Source organism: Lissotriton helveticus, chromosome 1_1 (genome assembly GCF_964261635.1).
Source record: "Lissotriton helveticus chromosome 1_1, aLisHel1.1, whole genome shotgun sequence".
In the NCBI taxonomy this organism is placed as follows: domain Eukaryota; kingdom Metazoa; phylum Chordata; class Amphibia; order Caudata; family Salamandridae; genus Lissotriton; species Lissotriton helveticus.
In genome coordinates, this window is record NC_136057.1 from 1,988,038,790 (window position 1) to 1,988,061,107 (window position 22,318).

Genomic DNA, 22,318 nt, shown 5'->3' on the forward strand with positions numbered 1-22,318 from the left:
AATCATTAAGCCTGCTTTGCATGTCTGCTCATCCCATTCATTCATGATCAAGCGTGTAATAAGAGAAATGTATGGTATGTCCCCTCAATAAGATGTTGGGACCTAGTGGACCTCACCCATTGGCCAATTTTACCTAGATTTTGGTCAATAAAACAAATGATATTGATCTTCTGTTTAGCCGCTCTACTGTATATCTAACATGGGACACTTGAGAAGAATCATGGCGATACAGCACTGTCAGCTCACTTAGTCTGTAGTGTCTGGGTCACTGTTGCCATTTACGTCTCGGTTTCCCATTATGAAGGAATTGCACACTTCCTGGAGGCAGATAATGACTCTCAGATCAAGAGGCATAGGGATGGCCTAAAATAAATGCAGCATCTTGTAGTATCATCATCTTCCAGGCAGCAGTCCAACTTACCCTGGAGAATGCACCATTTTCCCATGACCTAGACCCCACCTTACTTTCTTTCCTGAAGCCAGAGGAGTTCTCCTTAATGCAGATCTGCTCGTGTGAGGTCAATTCCAATCCCTCCAAGATAGTGACTCCCCTCCATCAACCACCAGAAAAGAGTATTTGAATACAGTTTTATTAGTTTAAGGCTCTTTGTTAAGATCACTCCTTCAGACTTATGGAGATGTATGTGAAAGCCTGCTACTCTGGAAGTCTTCTAATTCAGGCAACAGCTCCCCGAGAGAGTGACAGGAGTCTTCAAGTGACACCAGAAGGTCAACAGCAAATGCTGTAAGCTTAATTGAATCTTGCTAAAACCTGATGTCGTTGATCAGAGAATTTGCTCGCATTCTTTACATGAGGAGCTCTGTTGTAAGTACAAATAAGAGGAGACAGCAGGACAATCCTCCAATATTCCCTTCCGGATCTGGACAATATCTGAGTGCTACCCATTCACCGTAGTGTTTTCTCATGGTGCCTCATAATTCGCTATGACCCATACTCAAAATCACAGCTCAAACGTCATCTGTTGTAGCTGTCTGCCATCAAACCTCAATATCCAAGATCAAATACCTTTTCAGCATCTAAGAACAGGAGGACAGCATCTCTTCCTCTTCTCCTTACTAAATCATAGAGACGAAGGTCCTTCTTAATTTAGTCGCTAGCACTTCAGCCTTGAATAAATACTTGTTGGTCTACATGGATTCGTTCAAGGAGCACTGCTGATGTGTTAACACTCTTAACTCTTCTAATCACCAAAGAAATATTTTCAGGATTTTCCAGTTAGGTCTGCACAGTTCGGGTAAAGTGAGAGAATCCAAAAAGGAGTGCCTGACTACTGGGTGTAGTAATGTCAACAGAAAGGTGATCTACTCTAGGATCTGATTTTACTTCGAGTGAGTCAATCACATCCCTGCCCACTTATTGGGTGTCTTCATGTTGGAAATGGTTATAACCTCATTGGCACATTTAACTTTTCCATTAGGCCATAGTATTTGGTGCTGCAATACACACATGGCATGGAAAATTAAATGCCACTTGTGGACTTTACTGCCCAATGTGCCATCCACTACAGTGGCCATGAAAACATGGCGTTAAGGTTACCTTGTGTAGCAGCTTGAACTCTGCTGCCCAGACCTGTCAAATCTCCCTTTTGACAGGTAGGAAAACCTGGTTTTAAATATTAAATATGTCCCATTTAAGTACACATTGTTGCACACAAGGTAGGATGCATAATAGGTAAGAGTGAAACATGTGGCATTAGAAATGTTATGTTCTCCCAGTCACTAGGCTCAAAATGACATTGTCACTGGCCAGGCTGTAACTGTTATATGAAAAACGTCAAAGTATAGATTATACACTTAACTCTGTAATATAACTCCTGCACAACCTATAGAATTCATTCAATGACTTATTTTAAAATTTAATTAAAAATCAAAACTAAAGGTCAAGTCTGTTTTTTGTCAAATTCATGCGAAAAATAACTTTTAGCATGTTACCTTTACTCTGCATCAAGCTGCTAAGGCCAATTTGTGTTAGCTCTCCAGCAACTGCACTGCCTGTACTTTTGCCTGAATTAGGTGTGAATACTTATACCAGCGCAGAGACAATGGCCTGGAATTCAGGAGTTGTAGTCTTCTCCTTGCAGGAAGACCAGTTTGGGTGGGCCCAGGAACTTAACTAACTTCAAAGGGGTCTGTCCTGTCACAAGTAAATGAGAAGTGACACCTGGGAAGGCCCCAGCATTAGTGCCAATAGTCAGGCTGACACCAAACCCAGTGGGGGGAGAGCTATCCCTAGAACCATTTTTGAGTGACCACATAGAAAGGTGCTGTTCATTACTCTGGTCACATCTCTGGATGGGCACACATGCTCTGCACATGGGGAGAAGGGTCTCCCCATCTTGAAGTTTCAAAGTGAGGGGCACTGTGGGATTTTTTGGAGTAGGATGCACAGAAGCTTCTGAAAAAGTGAATAGTGTTGACCCGCGGATCATTTACCCCATTGGTTAGGGAATGACCAGGAGTTGCCCCCACCCACCAGCTGGTGCCAGGCATAAATGAAGCACCCCACAACACCACCAGAGAATAAACACCAGACATGCAGAAGAACAGAAGAGGACTCAACCCTGATGTCTTTCAGCTGAGGGAAATCCTGAAGGACTGGACCTTCTTCCCCTTGAGCAAAGGATAAAGAAGCGGTCTCCAGTGGTCAGTTGGTTGACCCGCTGAGTGGCTAAAGGTACACAATAAACTGGAAGAGGCCTTTTTTCTGAAGTACCAATTTGACTAGTAGCCACAACACTGTGATTGGACTTTGCTTTTGGCCTCTGCCTGACACCCTCAGCATCACTAAGTGCCGGCCCTCTCCTGAGATCCTTAGAAGTGTACAACTGTGGTTGTTTTCGGTACTAGAAGGAATTCTGGAATCTTTGAAAACTTTTCTTCCAAAGCTTCAGGAAGATTTGAGGGAAATAGTATCCACCTGCCAGTTCCGGTGGGTCAGATTTGATTTCAGCTTCGTCACATTAAAGTCTCCCAGCACCTTCGGGAAAAAAAAAGCTGACTTCTATTCTGCGTTGGGGGTTAAAACTTTTCAGCTGGAAATCTCCAAACTTACAGAGCTCTAGCAGAATAACTTGCTTCAAGTATCTGGCCTTCATTTCAGCACAGAGGCTACAATTTCAGCGGCGGCCCATTCAAGGACGATTTTTCTTCTCTATGAGTTGACCTTTCTTAAATGGGACCTAGAAATGTTTCTGAACTTTTTGACTACCATACATTCACTGGGATTAATTCATTTGGTGTATTCAACGCTGTCTCCATCACGGTGGACCTCAAATTCCACCTACTGTTTCCTTAGACTACCATTGGCGCTTTCACTTTTTGGTGCTATTTTGCCTTAAATCTTTAAAAAATCATATTTACCTTCATTGAGTTAATAGTTGTTTTGGTCTTATTTTACTGCTAACATTCTTCTCTTCATTTTAAAATTTGTTACACAATTTTATTTTGGTTCTTGTGACTTTTTCCACTGTCTATGGGCTTCTTTGTTCATCCCAAATGATAATCCACTTTCCTAGTAATCAAACATGCTTACCAAATATATGACTTGACTGGGTTGTATATTAGAACTGAATTTGTCCACAGTCATGGGTGATCAGGCCTGGCCATTGATGGAGAGCCTAGAGCTAAATTCCCCTTTCAATAGGTCTGCTCTGAACACTATCTTGAAAGTTCTACAGTTAAGTAGGTTCTTCAGGTGATGTTTCCCTAGACTCAGTTTTTGGAGATTCCCAATCTAAGGGTACATATGTCAATATCTAATCGCAGAACTCAGCACATGAAGAATTAAGTCTTTCTGATCAATGGCGATATTGCAGCAAGAGCAAGAAGCATATTATTGAAAAATGTCAACCGATGGTTCTGTTGATCTGGACTTCCATGCACTGTAGACCTGATGGTGCATTTCCATGTTACAACCGAAAGGTGAGGAAAAGTCAGTTGTCACCATGAGGATCAAGAATATCATTTTCTGGCATTCGGAGGTCATGGTGTTGCCACAGTGCATAAAGTGCAGTCACAGACAAATCGTGACTGTACTCATTTTAGTGACATAGGACCCATAAATATGTACCATAGGCTTAGCTCTACAAACCCTTTAAGGCCATAATACCATTTTAGTACAAATCATGCTTCTGCACTCCTCTTTCTTAGCCTGCTCGCTATAGAAGCAGTTTTACTGCGGCACTAATCCTGCTTTTTGCCCGTGGAATAACAAATTATAAGCTTGCACATTTAGGAGGTGTCCTCTTTGATTTCTAATAGGTTTAAAAATTCGAAATTACATTTTTTTTAAGTAGTCACGCTCTGCAATAAACCGCTTGATGCGCTCCATTGTAAAAATATTTTTTCTGCCATTTTTCACATATTTTTCTTGCATGAGGTTGAGAATTTCAAGAGAGTTTCCTCACGATGGCTCGTCGTCTGTAGACAGTCCAATATGATAAATAAAATTAGTACACGGGGCTTAGCGTTGAAACAGTTTAAACCCCTGGTGTTTTGGCAAAGAAATATGTCTCCCTTGATTTCTACATCAACACACATCCTACTGTATAGGCCCAAGCCCCACTCTCCTGGCCATAGCACCAACTTGTTGCGCAAAGTGTGCCATTCAAAGAGGAGAATCACCCAAACAAATACATAGCTTGCAACGATACTGGATGCCAGAAGGAATTCCAGAAGCATTTATTTCAGTTTTGTCTCATAATCCTTTCAAAACCACGACATCCATTTAAAATAAAGTTGAAATGAAATGAGCACATTTATCCCATGACTCAAACTTTCTGCATCTGCTGCATGCCGGCTGTCCGCTCATGGTCAGATAACCAGTTTGATCAAAGCTATTGAAAGCCTGAGCCTATATTGCCAGGTGTCTATACTTGATATCTTCCCAAATATTTTATTTTAAAGTCTTTGGCCCCATAGTGAGCTACCTAGTATCCCCAATCTCTGTCTGTACATTGTTTATGAGTACAGAGAATAAATAATTACTCTGAAGTCAGGATACTAACAGCATGAGTGGTCTCTTTGCAAATGTGGGGTACAGTCAAGGGAGTGGCCAAAAAAATAAAACATCCCCCCACTTTGAGTTATATCCCTAGTGGCACTCAGTGAGTGAGGCAAGCGAGCCCAGCACTTTTCGATTGCATCCCCAGGAATTATGATGATGCAAATGGTACCTTTTACACCTTCATCCTTAATGAATTATGCCATCCCCAGTTGGTTTTCTTCTTTCATCCTTCCTTCTTGCCATCTATCCACCCATCTCTCTATCTGACTTTACTTTTTTCTTATAATATATCCATTATTCTTTTCCATGGATTGATACTGAACTTCACCCATCCTTCTTCCCCCATCAGTCCCTCCGTCCTACTCTATGCATTCTCACTTCTCTCCATCAACCCATCCACCTCTCTCTCTCCATTCATCCTTTTCTCCATCGTTCCTTCCTTCCCTTTCCACCTTTGCTTTGTTCACTCTTGTGCAGTGGTTTCTACGAGCTTTTATTTGGGGGCTGGCATCACTGATCAAAGTCGAAGGATCAATACAAATCGTGTACAGGTTTTGTGCTAAAGGTACTTCTCAATTGTACCCAGCGCCCGCCCAAGCTGGTAAAGTGAGGGGTTCCTGTCGCCCCTGGCCATGTTTCCAGACTTCCTGCACGGGAGCATAGTTTAGTGGACTGGAGCAGTAGTCTCTCTACAGTGAGTATCTTCCACAGATCGCATTTCTCGGTAGGATCCTAACACAATACTAAATGTCACTATGCTCACATCACATCTCTCTCATATTACTTTGGTTTGGCTTGCAGATTTTTCTGGTGCTCTATTAGACTCTTAATGTTTTCAGCTTATTATATTGTGACAAATCTTTTAAACGTTTGAATCCGCTGTTCTATACATAGTTTTTTGATGAGATGCTCCTACTTTACAAATGGTGGGTTTGATTACTTGTTCAAATATTTTGCACGTTCTCTGCTGTCTGGCGTGGATTCACTTTGTGCTGCTTCTTATGTCTCCATTGTCTGTGCATAGAGCTTAGTTTTTATTACACTAGTCTGCATTTTCTTATCGTTTCAGCTCACATGATGCATTTTGTAAGGTATGTATACATAGTGATGACCAAGGTTACCGTTCCTCTACCTCTGCAGAATTTAAATGCCCTCCATGCGTTTCTTCCTAATTACTTAACTGTAGGTATTTTTTCTTTTTTTAAAAACATTTTCAGCACTCTTACAGTGGTGGTTTAGTAACTTTAGAGCTCCTAGATGGCTTGCACGCCTCAACAGAGACTTGTCCAGGTTTATCAGAGTAGAAAATAAACTGTTATCCTACTTCTTCATCTTGTTGAGTTCTTTATAAACTTAGAATTGAATAAGAAGCTGCAATGCTGGATAAAGATATTCTAAATTTTGAAAGTGTATTTTAACTTTTTTGGCTTTCAGGGTGTTATGAAACGGAGAGATCAAATACAAACGGAGCTTGATGGTAAAGTTTATGCAATGGCGAACAAAAAGGCTGATACTGAGAGAGTAAGTATTTTAACTCAGCAGACTACCTTTATGATTTTTTGGTCTCAGCATGCAGATAGGTTCGAGGCATGTGGGCTGCTAAATTCATATCTTTTGCATTAGATCGCCGCCTAGTGTTGGGTCCGGATGATCGCACATTGTTGTCCTGGAAGAGTCTTCGAAGTATCCTGAGATAGGTGGCTCCTCCCCTGGACTACAGTGCGCATGGGCATCGGCTCCATCCCCAGATTGTTTTTTTCCGCCATTGGGTTCGGATGCGGTCTCGACGGCTCTCTGTCGGAACCGAGAAAACTAGCTTTTTTACGGCCAAAAGGCCTTAGATTTATTGCGTCGGTATTGTTTGCGTACGGTCTCGAGTTCTTCCGTCTCTTTGAGTCGGAATCTACGGAGTCGTATCACTCTTCGGACATCGAGGCCTTCTCATCGCAACACGACCAAGACTTTTTACCATGGAGCGGAGCCCGTTTAAATACTGTCCCGTCTGTGGGTCGAAATACCCACATATCGATGTGCACCCGGTCTGTAACAAGTGCCTCTCGCCGGACCACAACGAGGACAACTGCATGGCCTGCTCCAGATTCAGGTCAAAAAGACACTCAAGCTTCGGCGTGCGGTGCGCCTGGAGGCCAGACAAGCGGCCCCGGATCCAGAAAACATCTTCGGCGACCAAGGAGAGGAGGGCCAAAGCCATCATCTTCAAATCTCACCGCCCGCGACGGACATCGAGGCGGATCCGGAATACGACGACGGAGTCGTGGGTCAAGGCCTTGAATACGTCGACGAGGTAGGGGACGTCAAAGAAGTTTATGGGGCCGCGGAAGATAGCTCAGGGGATGAGCTATGCCCCGAAGGTTACGCTGATCAGGCTCGGGTCACGGGATCGTCAGTCGGCCTTACCCAAGACCCCGTACCGCAAGCCACGGCCCCGCCTTCAGGCCCGGCCACGGACATACTTGCTGCGCAGCCCGTATCGAAACCGAAAGTGAAACCTACGGTATCGACTACACCTAAAATGGCAGACAAGAAACCGAAACCGAAACTTACGGATTCGAGCGTTCCTAAGATGGCGGCCGTTCCACCAAAAACACCAAAAACTGCTGCTGCATCGACTCCGTCGGCCTCCGGTCCACAGAAGTCGAAGAAAACTGTCGATTCGACAGTGTCGAAATCATCGGTGGAGGAGGTTTCCTCTAAGAAGGGAGCTCGGCACGGGTCGACCAGTGCCACGCCGTCTAAGCCCGCCAAAGCCAGCGACAAGACTGCGGTGCCGACTGGGACGTCGTTGGTGGAGACGGAGCCTGCAAAATCAAACGGATCGAAAGCTGGAAGCTCAACACATCGGTCCAAGGACTCTGTGTCTGCGGCTGCAGCATCAACGTCTAAGACTCAAAAGGGCCAACAGGACGTCGGATCCGAAGGCAGGGTGAAGGCCTCCTCGTCGGCGCAAAGTGACGCTGTGAGTGACGCGTCCCCCATCGTCTCTTCACTACAGAGAATTCGGGAAAAGGCCTCTGCGACGTCGGCTCCGACGCCGTCGCACCAGCAGCCGATAGACTTGCCGGCAAAGCCTGCTGGCAAACTTCTCTTCCTTCTGCCGCCAAAGGAGGCACGGAAGGTCTTTACAACGAAACCGGCGCCAAAGACGTCGGAATCATCAACGTCTGGAGCAGTTTCAGGTCGACTACTCGACTCAGGAGAAGATTCTGAGCGTTTTATCGACGCAGACACGGGCAAGTTGACCCTTTACAAAAGAAAGATCACTTCACAACCAGTGGACTCCTATGTTATACCACTGAAGAAGAAACGGCTTGCTCAGGACGCTTCAGCCCTAATAGAACCTATTCAGCCTCCTCCTAGAAGGAGCCCAACACCTTCCCCAGAACACTCTGAGGGTGAGGGATATGGAGAAGATGACGAATACACTTTCCCCATTAATGAACCCGATGCACAGCAAGATTCCTATGACGACATAGGTGACCAAGGCACCCAGAATGTGGGGCAGGACCCACAGCCTTTCAGTGCACGGGCATCCCCAACAGAAGATTCTGCAGGTTTTCATGCACTCATTGAACGGGCAGCTGCTAATCATGATGTGGACATGCATGCTGACCCAGTTGAAGAAGACTTTCTATTTGACACTTTTTCAGTCTCTGAAAGGACAGTAAAAACACTGCCTATGCTCAAAGGGGTCCTTAAGCATGCTGCGGACATCTTTAAAGAACCTACCAGGGCAAGGGTGGTCAATCCACGCATCGAGAAGAAGTACAGACCAGCACCTGCAGACCCTGCATACATTCGGGGACAGTTGCCACTTGACTCCCTTGTGGTCGCAAATGCCCGCAAAAGGGCGAACTCCCAAACGACGGGTGAAGCTCCTCCCCCGGACAAGGAGTCAAAAGTGCTGGAGGCAGGGGGCAAAAGAGTAGCTGCGCAGGCTGCCAATTTCTGGCGTATTGCAAATACACAGGCACTATTGGCACGTTATGATAGGGCGCATTACGACACCCTAGAGCAAGTTTTACAACACCTGCCTCCGCAGTTTCAAGAGGCTACCAAACTGCTTATAGAAGAGGGCAAACTAATCTCCAATGCAGCCATAAAGTGTGCACTTGATGCCGCAGACACAGCAGCTAGGGCTATTAACACTAGCGTCATGCTGAGACGACAAGCGTGGCTCCGCATATCGGGGTTTAAACCGGACATTCAGACAACCATACTCAATCAGCCCGTCAATCCTGATAGACTGTTTGGTCCTGATGTTGACACCACCCTCGAAAAGATTAAGAAAGACAACGAAACAGCTAAGTCTATGGGGGCCCTACAATCACAACAGTTCCGGGGCAACACTTTTCGTCGCTCAGGTGCACGTGGAGTCACCAGAGGACAGATGGGTCAACAGTCGCAGTTCTCTAGAGGTGGAGCACAGTCCTCGTACCCCAAGCAGAACAAAGGGGGTAATCGAGGAAACAACACCAGAGGACGTGGCAGAGGAAACAACAATTCACGTTCCTCTGCCCCAAACAAACAGTGACTCTCTGTCACTGCCCCCCGACCATTTAACACCTGTCGGGGGGAGACTCCAGCAGTTCCTGCCAGTCTGGACAAACATCACCACAGACAGGTGGGTACGAAAACTTGTCCAGTACGGTTATTGTCTAGAGTTGAAGTCCACTCCACCCAACATTCCACCAAGGCAACGGCCTATGTCCGCAGAGCATTTGCACTTATTGCAGCAAGAAGTAGTAGTAATGCTGCAAAAAGGCGCAATCGAGCTCGTGCCAGTGGAGGAGGAAGGCACAGGGGTATATTCCCTGTACTTCCTTATTCCAAAGAAGGACGGATCTCTCAGACCCATTCTGGATCTGCGTCCCCTCAACCTGTATATACTGTCAGAACATTTCCATATGCTTACACTGCAACAGATTCTTCCCTTGTTAAACCAAGGGGACTTCTTAGCAACCTTAGACCTCAAGGATGCTTATTTCCACATTCCACTACACCCGTCCCACAGAAAATACCTCAGGTTCACTATCCAAGGCAAGCATTATCAGTTCAAGGTCCTGCCCTTCGGAGTGACCACAGCCCCAAGAGTGTTTACCAAGTGTCTGGCGACAGTAGCGGCGCACCTCAGGAGGCAGAACATCCATGTCTACCCCTACCTAGACGACTGGCTCGTTCAAGCCAAGTCGGAACAACAGTGCGCCGCGGACATGTCAACTACCATTCATCTCCTTCACGATCTGGGCTTCTCGTTGAACTACCCAAAGTCGCATCTTCAGCCGGCGCATGTCCGGCAGTTTCTAGGTGCGACGATCAATACCCTGACGGCCATGGCTTTGCCAAACCAAGTCAGGATAGACAGCATACAGTCTCTAATCCAAAAGTTCAGACCGCAACACTCCCTTCCAGCGAGAGTGTTCATGCAGTTGATAGGCATGATGGCCTCCTGCATCTTCATAGTCCCTCACGCACGTTTACACATGCGTCCGCTCCAGGAGTGCTTAGCAAATCAGTGGACACAGGCTCAGGGACAATTGACAGACCTAGTGTTGGTTACCAGTCGGGCGTACGACTCTCTGCATTGGTGGAATCCACACAACCTTTGCAAGGGCCGACTGTTCCAGGAGCCAGTGCCACAGATTATCCTGACAACGGACGCGTCTCTCCAGGGATGGGGAGCTCATCTGCTCACTTACACAGTGCAGGGACTATGGACGACGCAGCAACAGAAGATGCACATCAACTATCTGGAAATGATGGCAATCTTCATGGCGCTCAAGTCCTTCAATGTACATCTGTGCAACAAGGTAGTGTTAGTCCGGACGGACAACATGACCGCGATGTACTACATTCAAAAGCAGGGGGGCACCCACTCACCACAACTGTCTCATCTGGCTCAGAGCATGTGGAAGTGGGCCATTCAGAGGAACATTTTCCTCATGGCAGAACACCTCCCGGGCAAGGACAATCAGATGGCAGATCTGCTCAGCAGATACAGCCATCAAATGCACGAGTGGGAGTTACACCCATCAGTACTCCGCCCGTACTTCCAGCAGTGGGGTCATTCGGAGATAGACCTGTTTGCCACAAACGAAAACGCAAAATGCCAACACTTTGCCGCCAGGTTCCCTCACCCACAGTCGCAGGGGAATGCGATATGGATGAACTGGTCAGGCAGATTTGCGTACGCTTTTCCGCCAGCCCCTCTGATACCGCTGGTGGCAAGAAAACTAAGGCAGCACTCGATGACACTCATCCTAGTTGCTCCAACGTGGGCGCGCCAAGCATGGTACACCACGTTTCTGGAACTCTCGGTGGTGCCGCATCAAAGGCTGCGCCTCACGCCCAGGCTTTTGACGCAGAACCATGGAGACATTCAGCATCCAGATCCGCAACAGCTCAACCTGGCGATCTGGCTCCTGAAGTCCTAGAGTTTGGATACCTTCACCTACCTCCAGAATGCATGGACATCATCAAGGAGGCAAGAAAGCCTACTACCAGAGCATGCTATGCTGCAAAATGGAAGCGTTTTGTCATTTACTGTACGGCCAATAACATCAACCCGCTAGATGCATCTATCCCTAACATCATTTGCTATCTGTTACATCTTTACAAGTGCAATCTAGCGTACACTTCCATTCGGATACATCTATCCGCCATGGCAGCTTATCTTCAGAACAGGCAGCATCTCTCTGTCTTCAGAGTGCCTGCCATTAAGGCTTTTCTTGAAGGTCTGAAACGAGTCATTCCCCCAAGAACACCGCCAGCTCCAGTGTGGAACCTCAATGTGGTCCTCACCAGGCTGATGGGACCACCTTTTGAGCCACTACACTCGTGTGAACTCCAGTTCCTAACGTGGAAAGTAGCTTTCCTAATAGCTATTACGTCACTGAGGCGTGTTAGTGAGCTGCAAGCGCTCACAATCCAAGAGCCATTCCTTCAGATTCATCCAAATAGGGTGGTACTGCGTACTAACCCCAAATTCCTTCCGAAGGTGGTGTCACAGTTTCATCTCAACCAAACTATTGACTTGCCTGCATTCTTCCAAAACCCACAAACGGTGGCGGAAAGAATGCTTCATACTTTGGATGTCAGGAGGGCATTGATGTACTATATTGACAGGACACAACACTTTAGGAAAACAAAACAACTTTTTGTTGCCTTCTCGCCACAGCACAAAGGCAACCCTATTTCCAAAGCAGGACTAGCCAGGTGGATTGTTAAGTGCATCCAAATCTGTTATCAAAAGGCTAAACGTACCTTAACAATACCCCCAAGGGCGCACTCCACACGCAAATTGGGGGCATCTATGGCTTTCCTGGGGAACATTCCTTTAGAAGACATTTGCAGAGCAGCCACGTGGGTTACACCACATACCTTTACAAAACACTACTGTGTTGACGTGCATTCCAGGCAGCAAGCAGCTGTAGGACAGGCTGTTCTCAAAACACTTTTTCAAGTTTCTGCAGCTGGCACGGGCAACCGCCGCTAATGGAGGGACTGCTATATATTCTATGCAAAAGATATGAATTTAGCAGCCCACATGCCTCGAACTGAATATGCTACTTACCAGTATGCATCTGTTCTTGGCATGTAGGGCTGCTAACATTCATATCGCCCACCCTCCTCCCCGGTGCCTGTCGCAGCTGCAGACATACTCTTGCATTCAATCATTAACATGGACATCCTTTACACTTTATACTCCATCTCTGCCACAATGGCTCAAAACAATCTGGGGATGGAGCCGATGCCCATGCACACTGTAGTCCAGGGGAGGAGCCACCTATCTCAGGATACTTCGAAGACTCTTCCAGGACAACAATGTGCGATCATCCGGACCCAACACTAGGCGGCGATCTAATGCAAAAGATATGAATGTTAGCAGCCCTACATGCCAAGAACAGATGCATACTGGTAAGTAGCATATTCATTATCCATGATGCAAAGCTTTTCTTCAACTCTACACCTCATTGTGATTCTAAAATATATTCACCTCTAGCTCTGTAAACGAGTTTGATTCCTAATAATTACTTGTGAATTTATCTTAGATGGATATCCTCAAAATCTTCCACTGATTCTGCCCTTCTAAACATATGGCATGCACCCATCTGTAATAGAGTTGACAGAGTATGAATTCATTATTTTAGAAAAATTGTCACATGATATAGTGGCTATTCATTTTAAAGAATGCCTGATGCATCAAATTCACTAGTGTCTTCCCCCTTGGACTCCTCCAATTATTGCTATTTTTTGCTCCGGAAAGCGCCAGTGTTTCAGTTACTCCATCGACTCATACAGTCCCATCTGAATTGGGCATTTATATGTTAAAAGAAAACATATAGAAATTGAGAAAACACATACAAAACACCACAAGAACCGGAGTTTTGCTCCTTTGAACTGGAAAACACATTATATTGGCCCCTCAGGGCTATGACATGTATTATATGGTTTTCTTTCAAGTGGAAATCAAATAAGAGTTCTAAAAACATACAGTCTGTTTCCTGTCCATGAAAAGACAACTTTATATTAGTACATTTTAAACAGCATAGCTCTGGAAATAAACATCCACAACGTATAAAAATCCTTGTTACATAGAATTTGTGTTTACCCCAGTATTGCAACATTTTCAACTATTTAACATGGGCACGTGGCCATATATCCACTGGCGGATAATCTGTTGTCAACAGTTGCTTTTGCCTTTCTCACATATTTTTTGGAACAGGCTTTGGCCATAAGCCACAATCTGTTGGCAGTCATAACTCCGCAATGCACTTCAGGTGCTCTGAGCTATTGCCTTGTTTAAAACGGAGCACCATTTCCACCCCAGACTTTAGTGACTTTTAAGTGATGCACCATATAACTTTTAACATGAAAAATTCGTTATCGCCAAGGCTTACACTGTTTCCATTTTACAGATTCAAAGTGTGTACACTCATTAACTATATGGTGTAAATGAATATTGTGTTATCAGTGATGCAGGTCATTTAACATGCCCTGAGTGATGTAATATGTGGAGCCATAAGCAATGCATGTTATAGTTAGTTCAGTAAACTATAACTGGTGAATTTTGGGATCAATATAGATATAGTTAGGACCAGGTTTCTATAGGAAATAGATTATTTTGTTTGTTGATAACTTTGGCAGCATTTGACATATGTTCACAATGTGACAATATGCATTTTCCCCATACAGTTTTGCATCAGAACTTTAGACATGGCTATAAGTCAAAATGGCTGAACAGATTTGCATGAAATTTAGCAGAATGGTAGATCTTTACCCAGAAAGCTTGCTTTTCCTAATTGTGTGTAAATCCATTCAGTAGTTGTTGAGAAATTAGGGTTGAAATTTGGTGGATATCTAGAGACGCAAAGGTACCAAGCACTGGCAGATCAAAAGATAACATCTGATTGGCTGCCTCACATCAACAAAGATGTTTCCCAGCAATTTTAGGACGTGGTCCCCTTGTCCTGAAAAAAAAAAATCAAAACAATATAGGGGTGTAGGATAGGGATACCCAAAACACTTAAGCCTTGTGAGTGTGTCCCAGGGAGATCCCCATCGGCCCAAAATAAAATTTAAATTTAAAAATAACAAATAAAGTTATACTATAAACCTAAAGAAAAAAACAGGGCCATCCTGCCTTGGTGGGACCAGGAAACCCTGCAAAAAACTACTGAGTGGCTGCTCATTTCATTTGCTACTGCTGGGAAGCACCCCATAATGCCCTGTCAGGTATTTTTTGAGGATTTTATTTTACTCCTCATGGTGCTGCTAGGAGGGGCAGGGGCACCACTAAGCTTTTTAAAACATGATACCTTTCTCAGTGTAGGAGGATGATATTATGTTGGTATTGCTTACACTGGGCTGAGCCCCTTCTCAGAGTTTAGCTGTGAACCTGCTGGCCACCACACAGCAACATGCAGTGAACAGTAAGCAAAAGCATATGATATGCAGTGAAAGTAGGTCTGGTCCTGGAAATCTATTAAACTTGTGTATGGTCACAAGGACATTTTAGGTGTCTTACAATGGCCAGAGTAAGTCATAGCTGGAACCTTGATAACTGAAAAGTGCTTAGAGGTGGGAGCTGCACTTGTACTGCTTTGACAATAGAGTGCACCAAAGAAGTGAAAGTGCAGCAAAATCCACTGTTCAGCTTTTACTGCAAATAATATATTCCCTTCAGTGGTGTTTTGTCAGTTATTATCGGTTTTAACTGAAAACCAGAGACCCTGTATATATTCTTTGGCTTTTCCCTTTTTATTTTCTTTGGCTTCTTGGGAACCCCATCTAGATTTCTTCATTCTGCTTCATTATTTCATTAAACTATTTCCTGGCCACATTGTGCAGCATTGTGCTTTTGTTGTCTTATCCATCTTACTTCTAAACTGTGTAATGAACTACCCCTTCTGATAAGAAGTGCCCCGCCTTTATTGTATTTTAAAGAATTATTAAATGATCATTTTCTTGCATCATCTGCTGTGTGACCTAATGATTGTATGCTGGCTTTGTTTTTATTATTTTTGTTTTTCTGTGCTGTTTGCTTTTGCTACCTTTAGGACTTCAGATAAAAACTCTGGAATGAATAAATTAATGGCCTTTAGCCAAGGTGCCCTTCTCGGGAGGAATAAAATACCTACATTTATTTTGGATGGCTTCTGGGGGGTTGCATTTGGCAACACAGATGTATTAGACACTTGAACATAATGCTGGTGTCCTCCTATCCCAGTGACTTGAACGTCCCAGAATCAAAAAGCAAAATTCAGTGTTAAATGAAAAATATGACAAGCCCAGTCTAGACAAACTCTGTATTTTAAAAGAAAACAAAGTTTAAATTTATGTTCAAGCAAACCAAGTGTGCATGAACTAATTTTATGTACTATGACAAATAAAAGCAAGAAGACCCTAAGGAAATATAAGTGGGAGATAAAATAAGTGCATTCACAATTACAATAGTTCAGTATGCTAGGCTGTGCACTCGCGTAGGAACACTTTTCATTCTGCACCTATACAGGCATTCCACTCATCCTGCACTCATGTAGGCACATTGCTCATTGTGTGTTCTCATAGGTACACTGTTCATTCTGCTCTCACATAGGCACACCAGTCATCCTGCTCTAATACAGGCACATTGCTAATCCGGAACTCAAATAGACACTCACTTATCCTTCAGTCATGCAGACACTCCACTCATCCTTCACTCACATTATACACTGATATCCTACAAACCAGCTTGTTACTCACACTGCACTGACTCACGCTACTGATCATCGTTATTAACACACTTTTCTCCCTGCACTCAAAATACACGTCACTCAGCCTGGAAGTAGAAAGCCACATCCTTGCCTGACGCACTACTAAGACACACCACTCACTTGCTACTCTTCCAGGCACATTACTGTCTATACTCCCAGAAAGGCACAACTTTCACTGTAACCTAATAACTTACATACTCACACCACCCCATGCACTCACAGAGGAACACTATCCCTTTGCACTCACTGCTCACTCTGCACTCACAATATATACTGCTCACCCTGCAATCACTTAGGCACACCACTCATCCGGCACTTCTCCACCTGCATGCCTCCTATAACACAAGAACATCACTCACGCCATATTGAGGAAGCACACCCTTGGACAACAGTTTTCGCACAGAAATGCACCTGGTGCTTGCTGTTCCTCGATGCAACAGAGCAGGAAGCTCCTACCACATTATGACTACAAGAAAACACAAAGACGGAATGGACTCCTCTTATGAATATTGTAGGTGAGTGGACATTTTTATGCAGGGCAAGTATCCACCTTAAAGGATAAGACCACTACCTGCCAGCTGTCACGTAAATGAAATCTAATAAACCTGTGCTCAATCCCTGATAGTGACACCATGCAGTCAGGCTTATATCGAAGGCAGTGAGTAAAGTGCATGCACTGTAGAGAAAGTCACATGAAAAATAATAAAATTTAACAACCAATTTTAAAATAAAGAGCACCATTTTATGAGTAAAATAAGACCAAAATGACACAAACCCTATAGACAGGATCCTAAAATATCAGTTGTAAAGCTTAAATGGAAACTAGCTTGAAAAAGCACAAAGCACCAATGTTTGTTTAGAAAAGCACTAGAGTGGGATCTATGCACGATCTGAGGCTGACCTTTATGAAGCCTGGTTGAGTACAACAAGAGGATTGGTCCGAGCGACAGTCTAGAAGTCAAACATGTTGAAAACATTCCTAAGTCCTAATGCAGTAAAGTACTTTGTCACTTTTTGAGAAGAAAAATCCTTCTTGGGTGAACCCCACTGAAATTGTAGTATATTCAGTGAAACGCCAACTTTACCATTACATTGGATTTTTATTAAATACAAAAAAGTCTTTGGAGTTTGTAGCTGGTACAGGTCAAAAGTTATAGATTTAGGAATATATGCTTTGACTTTTCCTATGGGCCATCCACAGTATGGCCAGTTACAATGTAATTTGACCAAATCACAGGGGGAACATGCCATTTCTAATGTCACATATGTTCCATTTTGAAATATTATGCTACCCACCTTGTGGGGAGCAAGTTCTGCTAAGGGGCGACTTATTTCATATTCAAAATCAGATTTTCCTACCTGTCAAAAGGGCGATATTGACAGGTCTGCAGGGTTGAAGCTGCTGCTGTCAGACCACACAGGGTAGGTCTGAAACATTTTTTCCCTGCCACTATAGTGGATCGACCAATAAGTGATGCAGTCCAGAAACAGCATTTCACTTTTCATGCTAGGGATGTATTTCCCTGTTATATACGGCTATGGCTTTAAAGGAAAGTTAAAAGTGGCAATTAGATTTTATGCCGATTTCGACATGTTTTTCTGGTCAGAGCATACTGACTGGGCACTAGTAGTGTCCTAATGTTGGAGTTCAAGGTTACAAGTAGGTGAGTCCCAATAAAAATGAAAAATTTGGAGTGAAGTGGCTGTAGGAAAGTACTAAATAACAAAATGTAACTTTTCCTTGTCTCTGCTTTGTTCCTTCCGTTTCTAATGCCCTACTCTTTCTCCGGCTTCTTGTTCTCTGATTATTAAAATACACAGTAGTTATGAATGCCTGGACATTCAAATATGTGTGAGGTTGGAAACGCATTGTATTTAAGGTATTTTCCTTAGTACATTTTTTTGTGTGAGTTTTTTTTAAACCAGTGAAATGTTTTTTTTTATTGTGCTTGATTTTACTTTGTTCAGAATGTGCCTTTTCCAGAGTTACTTTTAAAAATGAAATAATCCATTGTGCATTTGCTGTTGAAGGGGTTGCCCATGCTGACAGTTAAATAGTTGCTTCTATTATGCGTGGGCGGTACTCCTCTCTTCCATGGAAACAAGAATCCCACGCACAAGTTATTCATAGCCAAAAATGGCTGGAGCTTTTGTATTGTTGAAAATATGGAACATTATTAGAATCTTTTTTGGAAAGTGGATGAGGTTGAATTTGATCCCTGGAAATATATAAAGAAAGGTTAGTGTATAAATGTGTCACGATGATCAGAACTGTGGAAAAGAAAAATAACAAAACCTAGAAATACATTCTTTCTTCTAGTCCTGTGGAATAACGAAACCACATGGTAGGTCCAAGGGGGTGGTGTAATGTGGTCAGTGGCTTGACTCCTCCTGCCGCCCCTCTCTTATCTGTGCATCATGCAAAAGTGGGGTCCAGGTTCAAGGGGTAGCGGTATTAGCCAACTTGAAAGGACTGCGTCCAAAGCTGCCTGCCGGCCCTTAGCGATCTTAGCGGAGTCAGATGAGTTCTTTTTGTAGGGAATCTGTCTCCTCCTCACGGGCCGCTTCCTCTTTCTCCAGATCCGCCACGCGCTCTCCCAGTGCATCCACATCTTTCCTGATATTCTTGATCTCCTGGGCCAATTCACTTCGTAGAGAGTGGAGTTCGTTCAGAGGAAAGTAAAGAGTGCTACCATAAACAACTGTGTCACTGGTTCTTCTGTGGTATTATCTGGTTGGGACCCCGTCCCGCCTGGCAGACCTGCTGCGTCTTCTGATGTGGTCCCTCTGGCGCTGCAGAGGAGGTCTTTAATCGAGCAGTCTTTTACCAGTCTTTTACCAGACATCTGGGGCCTTCTCGTTCGGCGGGCCTCTCTACATTCTGTCTGGGTGCCGACCCCAGACTCGCCCTGCTAATCAGGCAGCACCCAGTAGACTGCTCACAAATCGGGCGTCCGTGTGCCCTGTGCTCACATCCCCACTATGGTAGCTCCGGGTTTGGCAAGTTCGTGAGGAGGGACCTATGCGGCAGCGCCCCAGGCCGTGGCCAGCTGCCTCCCCTGGCGTCTCTGGACCTCCGGCGCGTAGTATCTGTGAAGGTCTTTGGGCTTTTCAGTGTGCTCCCAATCAAGTGTGACGCTCCCTTCTTGCCGCCCTCTGCGGTGCCTGTTCACCACGGGCTGAACCGTGGCCAAGAAGTTGGGCGGGGGTCACAAACAGAGGGCACGGAACCCCAACACCTCTTCCCCCAGCTTCGTTTTGGCCTCAGGCCCTCTCCTCCACGTGCCTCAGGGCCACTGTGGCTGGACCAGGCCCTCCACCAGCCTGCCAGACCATGGGGGTGTGCGTGTCTAGACACAAGCTGTGGTGTCCTCTGGTCAGTGTGCGTTGTAGGGGAGATGTAGTTCAGCGTTGTCCGCAGCCTACCTCCTGTGTCTCCGCAAGGCCAAGGCTACAGTGCCAGCCACCAGTTCACTGGGGCCCGAGCTAGCCTCCCGCTCATTGGTGCCTGGGGGTCATCACTCAGGTCCCGGTGTGCTGCTAGAAGGGGCTACCTATCACTGGCCGGTCCACCCGTTGAGAAGGAGTCACATCAGGCAGCGGGTGCCATCTCTCATGCACAACCTCGTCTCGCTGCCTCTCCTTGAGGCTCTTGTCTGGTTGTGCCTTTAGACTGTGGCCGCGTACAGCCGTGCCCTCTTTCCGATAGCGGTGTGTTCAGCCCCGGCTCACCATGAAGAATGTAAGAGTAAAGGGAGCGCTGCAGGCGGCAGGTGCCCGCACCTGCTGCCTGCCCCTCTCGGCCCAGAAATGGAAGCCTTGGCACTCGTGCAGCCCTGTCTCAGCTTAGGCTCATGCGCCACGGACGCACACCTCCCGCGCCATCTCTGCTCGACCTCGCTAGCTGCTTTCGGCGAAGTCGCTCGGGGTCACATTGCCACCAACCTACTCCTCACCTGATAGCGGCCCCTTCGGTGCTATATGTTATGTTATTTAATTTTATAACACACGCAGCTACTCTGAAGAGTGTCTCGGCGCGAACCAAGAGGGGTCAACAGACTAACACTGGACAAAAAGATAGGTTTTTAGTTGTTTCTTAAAGGCCAAAGGGTATTGCAAAGCGCGAAAAGAAGGGCATTCCATGCCTGAGCAGGTTTCACGGCAAGCGAGCTACTGCCCAGCCTGTGACAAATGAAGCGGAGAACTTGTTGTAGGAGAGTAGGGTCTGCTATCCTATGGTCACCCCAAATTTTTGCTTTTTGCTTCACTGGTTTATGACTTAATGTGGCTGTGGGCCTGCTAATCAGACCCACAGCCTGCTGTTCTCTCTTTAAATTAATGGCAATGCACACCAGGTACATTACGAATTGGAACTGGTTCACCTTATTGGCCCCTGTAACAGTGTACCCAGGTACCCAGAGCATAGGTGTTTCCAAGGCCTACCAGGGGCTGCAGCATGTATTATGCCACCCCTGGCCTCAATATTTGACACAACTGGCTGATCACTCAGCTGGGGTAAGTTGGTGTAATCACCCCTTACTTAGGTATAGTATGTCCATATCTAACTTAAAATGGACACATATGTTCCTATCAGCCACTCCTATGGAAGGCCTCATCAATCCTGGAGGCAGAGTGCTTGGAAATATGTGAGATGGTGCTCTAGCATGAGCTGAGCCTGTCTGCAGCTTTCGGAACCACGTCCTTCCATGCCATACCATATACTCTTAAGTGCATTATTAACCTCGTGGTTAAATCCTATCTTTGGTTTGGCTTTATCAAAACATGTCGAGTAAGGTGTCATACGAATTGGAATACTACCCCCTCGCCAGTTCTGGCGATGGGGGTACCATTCCACCCTTCTAGAGGGACACGACATGTACATAACCTGAAACCCGGAAAAAGTTAAACATGAGCCTCAGCATCACAAAATGGATTCTGCCACCACAGATACAAGTCTGACCTCCTGCTGCTGGGAGTCCTTCCAGCGAGGGAGGCTTGGACAAAGGATTTCCTGACGTGGGAGGTGCTAGCACCACCCCAGACAGGATTTTGTGTATTGGGTAGGACAGGGCTGAATAGAATGAGACATGCCTGGGGCACACAAGGTGTCCCTGTGCATAAGCCAGTCCAAACCGGTGCTGGGGCTTCCCAGCCCCAGTCTTGGCGTGGAGATGGACAAAGGAAAGGGGGTGTAGCCACTCCCCTTCCTGGTCCCACCCAGAGGAGGGACCTAGCAGGTAATCTGGCCCCTAGATTTGGAATAAGAGTAGGAGCTGTGTCCCAAGACTTCAGATCATCCTGAACTCGACTTGAAACTAAGAAGAAAACTGGACTTCGACATTCTGCGGCACAGAAGACTGAAGAGAATCTCCCTAGTGGCCAAGGAGTGACCACCCTGTGAATACAGGCACCAACCAGCAACTCGACGTCTGCTTTGCCGCCGCCTCCCGCCGGAGCCCGAGCCGGAGCCCAGAGCCCGACAAGACCTGGATTCCCAGACATCTCACAGCCCGATCCACAGTGCCTGAAAAGAAGAGAACCGTGGAGGCATCGGGAGACGTGGGACCGGCCATCTTAAAAGACCCCCGAGAAGCTGACTGCGCAGCACCCGAGGTACCCTCAACGCTGTGCTTTGGGTTTGAGAAGCCCCACCACCGAGCAGCATCTGCACCAAAGATCAGCCCCCCAGCATCTCCACGATCTGCGTGGGGCCCTTTTGCACTTTGCCACTCGACGCGTCATCCCGGTCACTTGCCACGTGGCTAGTGGCCATCTTGGCGACGAAATCTACGATCTAAACCACTAGTCTGGTTGCTCCAGACTGGCCCTCGCTCCTGTAAAAAGGAGCAGCCCCTCTGACCTTGCTGGTCCGAGAAATAAGCATTCTTCACTTCCTGCGTGGCTTTGCAGTAGCCAAGGCCTGTTTGCTCCAATCAAGTTGCCGACACCGCCATCAGCTAGAGCCTTCGTGGGACAGCTCGTGATCGACTCCTGGACGTCCTCGACCTCTTCGTGTCCA

The 22,318-nt window shown here is 45.8% G+C and overlaps 1 protein-coding gene across 3 annotated transcripts in view; it reads left to right on the plus strand.

Annotated features, from left to right (window-relative positions):
* SNX7 (sorting nexin 7) overlaps nt 1-22,318 on the plus strand; it is a 202,003-nt gene that overhangs the window by 108,384 nt on the left and 71,301 nt on the right. For all 3 annotated transcript variants that reach the window (XM_078644235.1, XM_078644226.1, XM_078644244.1), the window contains exon 7: nt 6,461-6,547. In XM_078644235.1, coding sequence (XP_078500361.1) covers nt 6,461-6,547 — 87 coding nt within the window. The remainder of the gene's footprint in view (nt 1-6,460; nt 6,548-22,318) is intronic.